At 63.8% G+C, this 11932-nt stretch overlaps 1 protein-coding gene across 2 annotated transcripts; it reads left to right on the forward strand.

Annotated features, from left to right (window-relative positions):
- Positions 1–1301: 1301 nt before the first annotated feature.
- On the forward strand, positions 1302–11258 carry UBXN6 (UBX domain protein 6). 2 transcript variants are annotated; one of them, XM_058729025.1, is made up of 10 exons: positions 1302–1484; positions 3899–4062; positions 4387–4451; positions 5697–5825; positions 8558–8655; positions 9166–9241; positions 9805–9889; positions 10010–10360; positions 10626–10774; positions 11108–11258. In XM_058729025.1, the coding sequence occupies exons 1-10, from the start codon at positions 1402–1404 to the stop codon at positions 11234–11236; spliced, it is 1329 nt and encodes a 442-aa protein (XP_058585008.1). In that variant the 5' UTR covers positions 1302–1401; the 3' UTR covers positions 11237–11258. The 2 variants fall into 2 exon arrangements, with proteins under 2 accessions (XP_058585008.1, XP_058585009.1); XM_058729026.1 differs by lacking the exon at positions 1302–1484 and adding an exon at positions 2649–2994.
- Positions 11259–11932: the final 674 nt, after the last annotated feature.

Consider the following 11932-nt stretch of genomic DNA (forward strand, 5'->3'; position numbering starts at 1 on the left):
CGAAAAGAGCCCCACCAAAGTCATAGACAAGGAGAACTGGTTGGTGCTTGCCAAAGGCAGGGGGGTGGGAGAAATGGATGAAAAAGGTCAAAAGATGAAACAAAGCCCAAATGGACCATAACTACCACGCCACTATCACTCCTATGAAAAGTCCAGAAGTGGGGCGCCTGGGTGGCTCAGTGGGTTAAGGGTCCAACTTCAGCTCAGGTCATGATCTCGTGGTTCGTGAGTTCGAGCCCCGCATTGGGCTCAGTGCTCAGAGCCTGGAGCCTGCTTGGGATTGGGTATTTCCCTCTCTCTCTTTGCCTCTCCCCCGCTGGCCTCTCCCTCTCAAAAATCAAATAAACGAAAAAAGGTCAACAACAGCCCCTTTCTATCATCTACTGCCCAGACACATTCACATTTCCCTGGTGGTCCGAAAAATGTCCCTTTCTTGCACCCGACCCCCTTAGTTGATGTTGCAAACTGTCCACTTCTTCTCTCCAGCACGTAACATCGTCCCCTCGGCCGTAAACTTTATTTATCATGTTGTCTGTCTTCCCTCCCCAACCCCATGGAAAACATCATGAGGTCTGCGAGGTCAAGGATTTCCTTGTTTTCTTCCTTGCTGGTACAGAGCCGACTCCCAAAAAACCAACAAAACGGAGTAGATCATCAAAAAGCGCTCCATTTATTGAATGATTTCTAACGGCATCGTTACCCTTATAATCCTCCAACGACGTGGACGTGGGTGCTGTTCTTATCCCCAGCGCGGAGGAAGTTAAAGGAAGGTTGGTTTGGGCTGCACCGGATTCTCCCCCTAAACACTGCGCAGGCCCTCAGGATGACGTCAGAGCTCCTTAACCCAGGCCCCTAGGGGATGCGCCACCGTGGGTCCCCAGGCCCCGGCTCAGGCGCCCCTTCCCACGTCCCCCACCACGTGCGCCTGACCACCGGTGCCAGACGCGGGGCTGACTCGTTACGGTCCTGCACGGCCCCCACCCTGCACTGCATGCGGGAGCCAGGGAAGGTTTTCGGTCCGGGGAAAGGTCAGGGCCAGCGCTGTCTCCGTGGGCTCTGCGGGCTTCTCCCGCCCTCTCCGGTCACCCCTCTGGGGAACGAGGTGCAGGGCGCGCGGGCACAGCCACCCCCTGGAAGCGAGCTCGTCGCCCCTGGCAACTGAGGCCCGACTAACCACCGAGACGCGGCCGACGGTGCAGAGCGGCCGCCGTGGGCCAGCGAGGCGCGGAGAGCTAGAGAGGCGCACCGGGCCGATTGTCACGTGGGCGCCGGCGCGAAGGTGGGACTTCCGGCAGCGAGGTATTTTCTTTCCGGTTGTTGGCTCCTGCCGGCCCCACCCCGACTGGGCCCTGCGCCCCCCCCCGCCCCCCGCGGCCCCCTGCCGCCGGGCCCGCCGCCACCATGAAGAAATTCTTCCAGGAGATCAAGGCTGACATCAAGTTCAAGAGTGCGGGGCCTGGTCAGAAGCTCACGGAGTCCGTGGGGTGCGTGACCGGCGCTGGGGCCTGAGATCCGGGGAGCAGGGGCGGGGAGGGGCGTCCGAGGGTGGGGAGAGACCTCTGGGGGCGGGGCACGGGGGCGAGGGTGGGCGTAAGGGGGAGGGGTGGCCTCCGGGGGCGGGGCACGGGGGAGAGAGGCCCGAGGGGGAGGGGCTGGAGGCGGGGGCTAGGGGGGCGGGGTTGCAAGGAGATGGGGGTCCGCGGAGAAACCGTAGGAGAGTAGGCGGGCGGAGAAGGGGCCGCCAAGAGGCGTCATCCAGTTTTGGGGGGGGGGTCTCTGTGTACAGAGATTGGACACAGAGCCTGGAGAGTCAAGTACAGCTGGGGCCGGGGAGAGGGGAGAGGCTTCGCGTCCGTGGCCACAGGGGTCTGGGCCCTGGCTCTGGAGCGCGAGGGAGGACCGGGTCAGAGAGTTTAAGTCCAGGGAGCCTGAGGCGGGGTTGGAAGAGGTCTCAGAGGATCGGGGGAGCGGGGGTTGAATTGGCTGAGGAAGGTCTGGGAGGGAAGAGGAGGGGAGTGGGTGGAGGTGAGCTGGAGGCATCTGTGACAGGGAGGAGATGGGGGCCTTGTGGGTGACGGTTGAAGCCGAAGGCAGGTCCTGAGAGAGACGTGGGAGGAGAGGGGAGAAGAGGGAGGTCCGGCAGGGCGCACATCCAGGCCTCTGTGGCTTGTCCGGGGAGGGCCTGGGGAAGAGAAGGACGCGGGGGTGAGACTGGAGACCCAGTGGGGGAGGTGTGTGACAGTGAGGGCTCTGGTGGGCCGGGGGTGGATTGAGCAAAGGAAGTGCAGAGGGGGTGGGGCCCCTGAGGAATAATGGAAGGGATTGTGAAGAGGTGGGGCCCAGAGTGGTAGGGGGGGAGAGGCAGGGAGGACAGGGTAGCAGGGGTGGGTGAGGGAGAGTGGGTGCATGACATCAGTGCATCTGTCGCGGGGATGGGGGCTCCCGGGACTGGCCGAAGGAGGCCCACGAGGGCCTGGTTCATGAGTCAAGGAGGGAAGCCCGGTGGACAAGATCAGGTCCCGGGAGCCTGAGCGGGGAGAGGAGGGCAGCCTGGGAGAGGGCCAGACAAGGGGGTCCATTCATTTGCTGAACGAGTAGTGGGGGTTGGTGCAGCAGCGGGGACTGAGCGTGACAGGAGAGACGCGGGGGCCGTGTGGGGGATGGCTGTGGGAGATGAGAACCCGGGAGGAGAGAAGAGGGGAGCAGTGTGGAGATCCAGACTTCTGTGACGCGCGTGGGGCAAGACGAGGCTCGGGGTGTGTGACAAGCGCTGTCACCATGCGGCTCAGAGAAGGTTCCTGCTGTCTCAGGGCTCATCTTCTGGTGGGGAGAGATGGACAGCTAAACCAGGACACGGGTGGTGACAGAGCAGTCAGTACTCAGGGCCACGAAGAAAAATAAGCAGGGGCAAGGAGATAGCAACAGCTGGGGGCCCTTAGGTGGTCTGGGAACACCTCTCCGAGAAGGAGACATTCGAGCTGAGCGCTGGATGAGGTGAGGTGCAGCCAAGTGGAAATTGCCTCCCCCCACCCCCGCCACACACACACAGACCCTGAAGCCGCCCCAGCCGCCCCCAGACTTCTTTCCTCACCCCCGTCCCCCATCTGCAGACTGAACAGTTCGGCCAGAAAGTGCAGAAAGTGCAAAGGCCCTGTGGTGGGAGCCACTTGGGCCTGCGGGAGCAGCAGTAGGAAACCAGTGTAGATAGGGAGGCGTGAAGGAGGGGAGCGGGCGGGTTGTGAAGGGCCTGCAGGCCCAAGGGGGCTTCAGGATTGTGTTGTGCGTGGGGCGGAAGGGCTTGGTGCAGAGGAGTGACGAGCTCTGGCTTAGGTTTTAGAACGGTCCCTGTGGCTGCCCAGCGGGGCCTCGAAGAGGGCAGGCGAGGCGTCTTGGAAAACGTGTCTTTGTAGAACTAAGTAATCACAGGGGGCTGGGGTGTGGCCACGTGGGGGGAGAGGAAACCCAGCCCCCACCACGTGGCCTGGCACGTGGCCGGGCACACGGTCGGTGCTCCCTAAGTGAAGCCGTGCCACCTGGCTGTCGTAGGCTGGAAGGAAAGGGATCGAGGAGGGGAGGGACACCTTTGAGTCTCACCGGTTCCTGAAGGCGAAAGGTGCCTTCTCACGTGCATCCGTGGTGGCCGGTGGGGGCGGGCCTCTGTCCCCCCCCTCCCCCCCCATTAGCTGCCATGACCCCAAGGCCCAGGCCGCTGCGGGACTGGAGGCGGAACTGCCGTCTGTCTCCAGGGGCCTTTCTTTCTGCGTTAGAACCATCTCGTGGCTGCGGGTGGTCCCTGGGACAGAGGGACGTTTCTGTCCGATGGGGCAGAAGTGGGAGAGGGACAGAGGCTCTTGCGCCTGAGCCCGTGTCACCCCGCCTTCCCTCTGTCTCTTCCCAGGGAGAGGGCCCCCAGAGGGAAACCCAACCAGCCCGTGCTCCAGCAGCCCCGCCAGGGACCCACCGACGAGGCCCAGATGGCAGCCGCGGCAGCCCTGGCCCGGCTCGAACAGAAGCAGCCCAGGGCCCGGGGCCCCACGTCGCAGGAGTCCATCCGGAACCAGGGTGAGCTGTGGCCGTCTTCCGGTGTGGCGTGGGGACGTGAAGCAAGGTCTCACGCGAAATCTCACTTGTGAGAGTGGGGGGTGCAGGGTGGAAGGCACCGGGGCGCTGGGGTCTGAGAGGCCGAGGAGGGGAGACGGGAGCGAGACGGGGCCGTCGTCGGGCCGTCAGGTGAAACCTAGGGGCGTGGAGAGGTGGCTCAGGCAGGGGGGCCTGACCGGGGGAAGGACTAGAACTTGACCCCCTTGGGGTCTGCGGGGGCGGGGGTGGAGTGTGCCTGGGGCCAGGGCAGGGCCCCCAACTGACCCGTCTCTGCCCTCTCTCCAGTGAGAAAGGAACTTCGAGCCGAAGCCACTGTCAGCGGGAGCCCAGAGGCCCCAGGGACCAACAGGGTAAGCACATCCACGGGGCAGCAGGACACCTGAGGGCCGTCCTGGGTCAGGGAGCGGGTTCTCTCCCTCATTGGTCAAATCGGCGACCCTCGGGCCGTAAGCACGTGGGTGCCGGGCGGATAGAGGTCACGTCTGGCCTTGGGCAAAAGGAAGCTTGTGAGGCACGCCAGAACAGTGGAGGCAGGTTGTGGTTGAAGGTGGTGTTGACTGGGACCTTCGCACTCAGCTCCTGCCCTCTGCTGCTTGCCCGGGAGGTGGGAGGGCCCTTCAGAGACTGGTGTAATCAGGGAGGCCTTGCTGGGGGAGGTGGGCTTTGAAGGAGAACCAGGCAGAAAGGGTGTTCTGAGCAGCTTGACCTCTGAGGTCACACTGAGGGTTTTTTGTGTTTTGTTTTTAACGTTTCTTTATTTTTGAGAGAGAGAGAGAGAGAGAGAGCGAGCTTGAGCAGGGGAGGAGCAGAGAGAAGCGGACACATAGAATCCGAAGCAGCAGCACAGGGCCCGACGTGGGGCTCGAACTCACAAATTGTGAAATCATGACCTGAGCTGAAGTCAGAAGCTTAACCGACTGAGCCCCCCAGTCGCCCCTGTTGAGTGATTTTTTTAAGTATTTTTTTAATGTTGATTTATTAAAGACAGTTTTTGTAACGTTTGTTTATTTTTGAGAGGGAGACAGAGAGAGCGCAGGGGAGGGGCAGAGAGAAAGGGAGACATAGAATCCCAAGCAGGCTCCAGGCTCCCAGCTGTCAGCACAGAGCCCGACGTGGGGCTCGAACCCACAAGGGTAAGATCGTGACCTGAGCCGAGGTCGGACGCTTAACAGACGGAGCCGCCCCAAGGTGTCACTGAGTTTTAAGGACCGAAGCGGCCCTAGACGACGCCTAGGAATCGAGGTCCAGAGGGAGGTCTGGACTCATCTGGGTCACCGTGACTCCCGAGCCCTCCACCAAAGGCCCTTCCTCACCAGGGAAACGGGAATAGCCAGAGCCGTTGATGGAGCGTTTGCTCTGTGTCCGAAGCGGCTTCACACTTTCTGTCCCTTTCTCGTTGGGGTGCGGCGGCCCTGCAGAGCCATTTACGGGGCAGAAGGGGCCCAGTCACTGGGCCAAGGTGTCCCACGGCTAAAGAAGCAAAGGGGGGAAGCTTCGGAACCGGGGCCTTGCGGCTGCCGGGGCCATGCTGTCAGCGGCTCGGGCTGGCCTCTGTCCGCAGTCCGGGGTCAGCCGCCTTCGCCCCGTCCCCCCAGGTGCCTGAGCCCAGAGAGGAGGGCTCGACCCACCTGGCAGTGCCCGCGGTGTGCTTCACCTGCCCGCTCACGGGGGCCACGCTCAGGAAGGACCAGCGGGATGCACACATCAAAGAGGCCATTCTCTCGGTGAGTGGCAGCCCCGTGTCCCCCCTCCACCGCCCTCCCACCTAGAGGTCCCAGCGCCAGAGCCGGGAGAGCTGGGTGGCACGGACCCTCGGTATCGTCTGCGCCTGCCTGTATCGCGTTTGTTTCCGTCTCTCTTCAAAGGCAGGCTTTCCGTGGGGTCCGAAGCTCAGGATACAGACGGGTGGGTAGAGAAAAGCCCCCGCGCGGCCACCCTTCCTGGAGGCGGCCCCTGTAAGGCGTGCAGGCCCCCTTCCGGGGAGAGATCGATCGCAGACGCACGCAAACTGCCGAACCCCCGCATCCCCCGCACCCGGGGCTCGGGTTTCCCGATCCCGTTAGAACAGATCGTCGCAAAGCGGGCGGCCTCGTTTATTGTCTCACAGTCCCTGGAAGTCAGAAGGGTGACGTGGGTCTGGCTGCCCCGACTCAAGGCAGCGGCCGGGCCCACTTCCTTCTGGGCACTCTAGGGGGGCGCCCGCGTCTGGGCCTTTTCCTGCTTCCAGGCTTGTCTGTGTTCCGTGGCCGTGGCGCCTTGCTCAGGCTGTCCCCTCTCTTGTCTCTTCCCCGTAAAGGGACCTTGAGGTTGCATTTGGCCCTCGGGGATCATCCAGGCTCCTGTTGCTATTTTAAGGCCCACTGATCAGCAGTCTTAATTCCGTGAGCCTCCCTAACGCCTTCACACCGTGCAGCCAGCCGTTAACAGTTTTGCCCTGTTCGCGCCGTCGTCCCTTTCTGGCTTGTTCTGAAGCATTTGGGAGAAAGTTCTGCGTTCCTGTTAGCCAGCCTCACCGTATGCCCTGCTCCGTAACTGTCCGACCGGCTCCTTGCCGATGAGCATGTCGGAAGCTCCCCGTCTTTCCCTAGTGACAGCAGTCACGTGGTGGAAAGCCTTGGCTGTGGGCTCGGTGCGGGCGCGGAAGGGGGACGTGCGTGCGGGGTGTGGACGGCGGTGGCCGAGGAACCCGCGTAGGCGCCGTCCCGACTCACACTGCACCGGCAGCGTCGGGGAAAGTGCCCACGTCACCGGCCCCACACCGTCACTGTGGGCGCACAGACCCTTCGTCTTCTGCCGGAAGTGACAGTGGAGAATATCTCGGGATGGTTTCCGTGCGCGTTTCCCTCAGTTTGGCCCGGACTGGCCGTATTTTCCTGTGAGAATGCGCCCTTGGCCCGGTTTTGTGTCGTGTAGTTGGACTTTTTCTCGATTTCTAGGCTTTTTTTTGTTTTTTAGTGTTTATTTATTTGAGAGGGAACGAGCACGAGGAGCAGCAGAAAGAGAGGGAGGGAGAGAATCCCAAGCAGGCTCCACACTGTCCGCGCAGAGTCCGACTCGGGGGCTCGATCTCGCCAACCCTGAGATCACGACCTGAGCCGAAATCGAGTTGGACGCTCAACCGACTGAGCCCCCCAGGCACCCCGATTCACGGGCACCCTTCGCCTGTTAGGGAAGTTGGTCTTTTGCCTATAATATGCAGCGTGAATATTTTCCCCTCGGTTTTCACTTTCCGGTTGTGCTCGTGGTCACCTGGCTGTGTAGAAATTTTTGATCTCTGGTTAAATGTGTCGGTCCTGTGACTTCTGGCTCTCGTGGCACGCTCGGAAAGGCCTTCCCCACTTTGCTAGTGCTTTTCTGTTTTGCTTTTTGTCGTTTTTTTAATTTTTTAAATGTTTCTTTATTTTTGATAGAGACAGAGCACCAGTGGGGAAAGGGGCAGAGAGAGATGGAGACAGAATCCGAAGCAGGCTCCATCCAGGCTCCGAGCTGTCAGCACAGAGCCCGACGCGGGGCTCGAACCCACGAACCGTGGGATCATGACCTGAACCGAAGTCGGAGGCTCAACCCACTGAGCCACCCAGGCGCCCTGCTTTCTGTTGTTTGTCTTAACGTTTGAAGCTTTGATCCGACTAGAGGCGCCTTGGGTGGCTCAATTGGTCGAGGGCCTGACTTTTGGTATCAGTTCAGGTCAGGATCTCGTGGTTTGTGGGTTCGAGACCCGCTGGGCTCTGCACTGACAGTGTGGAGCCTGCTTGGGATTCTGTCTCTCTCCCTCCCTCCCTCTCTCTCCCTGCCTCCCTCTCTCTGCCCCAGCCCCACTCACATGGGCTCTCTCTCAAAATAAAAATTTGAAACCCCCCCCCCCCCAAAGACTCTGATCTGACTAGAAGCTATTGCCCTGCGGAGTATGAGGCCAACGGACCACTCTTTGTTCCCTGACACCTACCCCATGTTGCCCCCCGCACGCACACCCCCTTTTTTACTGAAAACACCTTTTTGGTCATAGCTGTGGCACATGTCTCTGTCACCAAGCGAATTCCCGTATGGGTTTCCCTGGGGGTTTGTGATGGTCCCGAGGAGGCTGGGCCGGTCACACAAGCCTGGGAACTTCCCCTCCTGCTTTCTCCGTCTTTCTGTGTCCCTGCCCTCTTCCCTCCCGTGGGCAGAGTTGTCAGATGGGTGGACCCCCGGAGGCATAATCTGGGCTGTGACGCCCCTCTTCCCTCGAGGCAAGGGCAGGGCTGAGGCTCAGGATGGGGCCACCGAAGGGCTTTCTCCTCCTTTCTTGGCTGGGAGCATCCAGTTGAGTTTGCTTCACTGAAATGTTCCTGGCCTGCTGTCACCTGTTGTCACCTGAGTCGAGAGGCCAGCTGCTGGGGGAGGGAGAGGTGCCTGCGGGCCTCCAACCCCCAGGTGAGCGCTTCCGGTGCGTCCCCACCCCCCCCCCCCCCAGCAGCACTTCTCCACCGACCCCGTGGCTGCCTCCATCATGAAGATTCACACGTTCAACAGAGACCGGGACAGGGTGAAGCTGGGTGTGGACACCATCGCCAAGTGAGCAGTCGCAGCCCTCCCAGCTGAGTGTCCCCCGCCCCGACACCCGGGCCTCCGCCACAGCCTGCCGGGGTGGGCAGGCTGCAGCCAGTCCCCACCCTGCACTCCCCCCCCCCCCCCCCCCCCCGCCCCAGGCCCTCTGGGCCTCAGTTGACCTGCCTGTAAAATGAAGGGGTTTACCAAATCAGGAGGTCCCGACCCGCTGCTTTCCTCCGGGATCATTGTAGGAAGGTGGGAAGGGGGCGGGGAGCAGGGTCCCACCCCCTCCCCTCGTCTGCTCCAACAGGTCTGGGGGGGACGGGGAGCGCCAGGAAGTGCACGTTGCTCGTGAGCCCCGGCCCCCCACCACGGGGCACCCACGGGCTTTAGTGGTCCGTTAGCCTCGCCCGGCCACAGCCCCCTGTGCGTTCGCTGGTGCCCTCGAGAGGAGGCAGGACCGGGGGGGGGGGGGGGGGCCGGCGACGGCCCCCTCTGGGCTCACTGTTCCCACACGGCCGCGGGCCCCCCCAGGTACCTGGACAACATCTGCCTGCACCCCGAGGAAGAGAAGTACAGGAAGATCAAGCTACAGAACCGCGTGTTCCAGGTGCACACGCGGCCCCGGCGTGGGGGTGGCGGCCAGACCAGGCAGCCGCAGGGGAGCGAGGGCCCCGGGCACACGGGGCGAGCGTCGTGGTGTTTGGCCCGCTCTCCCCCTCGCCCCAGCTGTTCTGACTTGAATTTGAATCAGCGGGGAGGAGGTCGGCGCTGGCGAGATTTCTCCCGCGAACACAGACTTCTGGTTTCTGTGGAGAAATCTCGGGGTCCCGCCACCCTGGCCCGTGTTACCTGTGCCACTGGCAGGGCACCTGCTGTCTGTCTCCCGGCGACCCCTTCCCGCCCCTGGCTTCCCACGCAGCCACCGCCCCCACCCCTGGGCCCCTCCTGTTGTCCTGTGGCTTCTCCTTCCTCACCTGGTCGGTGACCTCCTGGGGTCCCGTGCCCTCTGCGAGCAGCTGGGGGGCGCCCTGCAGCCCGTGTTGAGGCGAGCGCGTTCGTGCTCAGCCCTGCGGGCAGCTTCAGCGGCTTCGCCTGTCAGGGCCTAGCGGCTGCTGCGAGGCCGGGCGGGGTGGCCAGCAGGGCCCTGGTGACCACTGGCTCCACTCCCAGGAGCGAATTAACTGCCTGGAAGGGACCCACGAGTTTTTTGAGGCCGTCGGCTTCCAGAAGGCCCTGCTTCCGGTGCCCGATCAGGGTAAGGCAGGTGGAGCAGGGCGCCAGCTGTGCTGGGAGGAGGGGCGGGAGGGCCCCTCCGGGCGGCAGGGGTGGGGTGGGGGGCTCTCCCTGCCGCAGCAGTGACCCGCGCCTGCCCCAGAGGGCCCCGAGGAGTTCTACGTGCTGAGCGAGGCCGCCCTGGCCCAGCCCCAGAGCCTGCGGAAGCACAAGGAGCAGCTGCTGGTCGCCGAGCCCGTGCGGGCCACGCTGGCCCGCCAGCGCCGCATCTTCCAGCCCTCGCCCCTGGCCTCCCAGTTTGACCTGCCCGGGGACTTCTTCAACCTCACGGCGGAGGAGGTCAAGCGGGAACAGAGGCTCCGGTCCGAGGCCGTGGAGCGGCTGAGTGTGCTGCGGACCAAGGCCATGCGGGAGAGGGAGGAGCAGAGAGAGCGGCGCAGATACACCTACACGCTGCTGCGCGTCCGCTTCCCCGACGGCTGCCTGCTCCAGGGTGGGTGCGCCGGGGCAGGGGGCCAGGGCTGCGGGCGACGGGGCCCGGCTGGGTGCCACGGGACGGCCACAGCTGCTGGTTGGCTTGTGGGAACCCCCCCTCCCCCCCGCGGGAGCCCAAGGCCTCCCCGGTCAGTGCTCATCCTGGGAGGAGGCATCACAGTCCGTCCTCCCTCGCTCCCTCGGGAGCCGGGTGGGCGCGGGCTGGGGTGGGGGCCGGGGTGCTCCCCTGAACTCCGGCCCCACCGACTGTTCCGCCCACCCAGGCACCTTCTACGCCCGGGAGCGGGTGGCCGCGCTGTATGCCTTCGTCCGGGAGGCCTTGCAGAGCGACTGGCTGCCTTTCGAGCTGCTGGCCTCGGGCGGGCAGAGGTTGTCGGAGGAGGAGAGCCCGGCCTTCGACGAGTGCGGGCTGGTGAGCGAGGGGGCTGCCCGCGGGCCGGTCTCTGGATGTCCTGGAGGCACGAACTCCAGCGCTGGGCGGCGGGCGGCCCAGGGGTCCGGGGAGGGGGCTGGGCTCTCGGTTCAAGTCCCACCTTCCCGCCTACGTGCCGCCCTCTAGTCCCCGGCTCTCGCCGGGTCCCTGCTGCGGGACTGGGCTGATGGCGGGGACCGTTGTCCCCTATGGGTAGCAGCCGGAGCGAGCCGGAGCGAGCGGGGGTCCCGGCTCTGACGGGGGAGGTCGAGCGGGAAGACGGGAGAGTCACGTCAAGGCCTGAGCGAGGCTGAGGCTTCTGGCCCACCGCAGGTGCCCTCCGCCCTCCTGACCTTCTCGTGGGACGCAGCCCTGCTGGAGGACCTCAGGGCCGCAGGGGCGGAACCGGACTCTTCTATCCTGAAACCTGAGCTCCTGTCGACCATCGAGAAGCTCTCGTGAAATAAAAGCAGGGTTGGCTTTACCCCGTGTGGGTCTGTCTCATGCTCTCCTGCGGCCTCCACCGCTCCGCTCCCCCCCCCACCCTTTCTCCCACCACCCAGGGTACCCCGCTTCTCCAGAACTGCTCGCCCTGGTCCACAGAGCCCTGCAGGCACGGGGCACAGCGCTGGTCGGCTGCGACGGGGGCCTGGGACCGCCACCTGGAGAGGGCTCTCAGGAGGCAGCTGCCGGGCTGTCCTCCTTCCTTCCGCACTTGGTGTCAGCCGGCTACGGCCACTGTCACCCGATCGCAGAACTCCCGGCAGGAGAGTGGGCCTGTGGCACGTGCCCTGTCCCCACGTGCTGTGGTCCAGGTGGCTGCCGCTGGCCCTGACGTTGAGCCGCGGGGTGGCTGGGGAGGGCGACGGAAGAGGGAGACGCGGAGCCTGTCGGGACTCGGTCCTGTGATTACTGAGTCACGAACCCAAATAAACGGGACGTGTGTCTAGTCTCCTGGTGGTGAATTGGAGCTGGTGCCACACAGGGTAGGGGCAGTGGCTGCGGAGCTGCCCGCGGAGGAGGTCCGGGCGTGGCTCCCAGTGGGATGGGACCAGGTAGATGGATACCTGCTGATGGCAGGCCTCCCAGGGACCCGGCGTGAGGGGGCCAGGGTCCCTCGAAGGCTCTGTTTTACTGTGGTCCTGTGCTGGGCAGGAC

The sequence above is a fragment of the Neofelis nebulosa genome, chromosome 4 (genome assembly GCF_028018385.1).
Source record: "Neofelis nebulosa isolate mNeoNeb1 chromosome 4, mNeoNeb1.pri, whole genome shotgun sequence".
NCBI lineage: Eukaryota > Metazoa > Chordata > Mammalia > Carnivora > Felidae > Neofelis > Neofelis nebulosa.

Bases quoted from the DNA above. Each gene is read 5' to 3' on its own strand.
- UBXN6 (XM_058729025.1), top strand. From the start codon at position 1,402: ATGAAGAAATTCTTCCAGGAGATCAAGGCTGACATCAAGTTCAAGAGT. The intron at 4,063-4,386 runs GTGAGCTGTGGC...CCCTCTCTCCAG, and splicing joins GGAGTCCATCCGGAACCAGG to TGAGAAAGGAACTTCGAGCC. The intron at 10,361-10,625 runs GTGGGTGCGCCG...CCGCCCACCCAG, and splicing joins CGACGGCTGCCTGCTCCAGG to GCACCTTCTACGCCCGGGAG.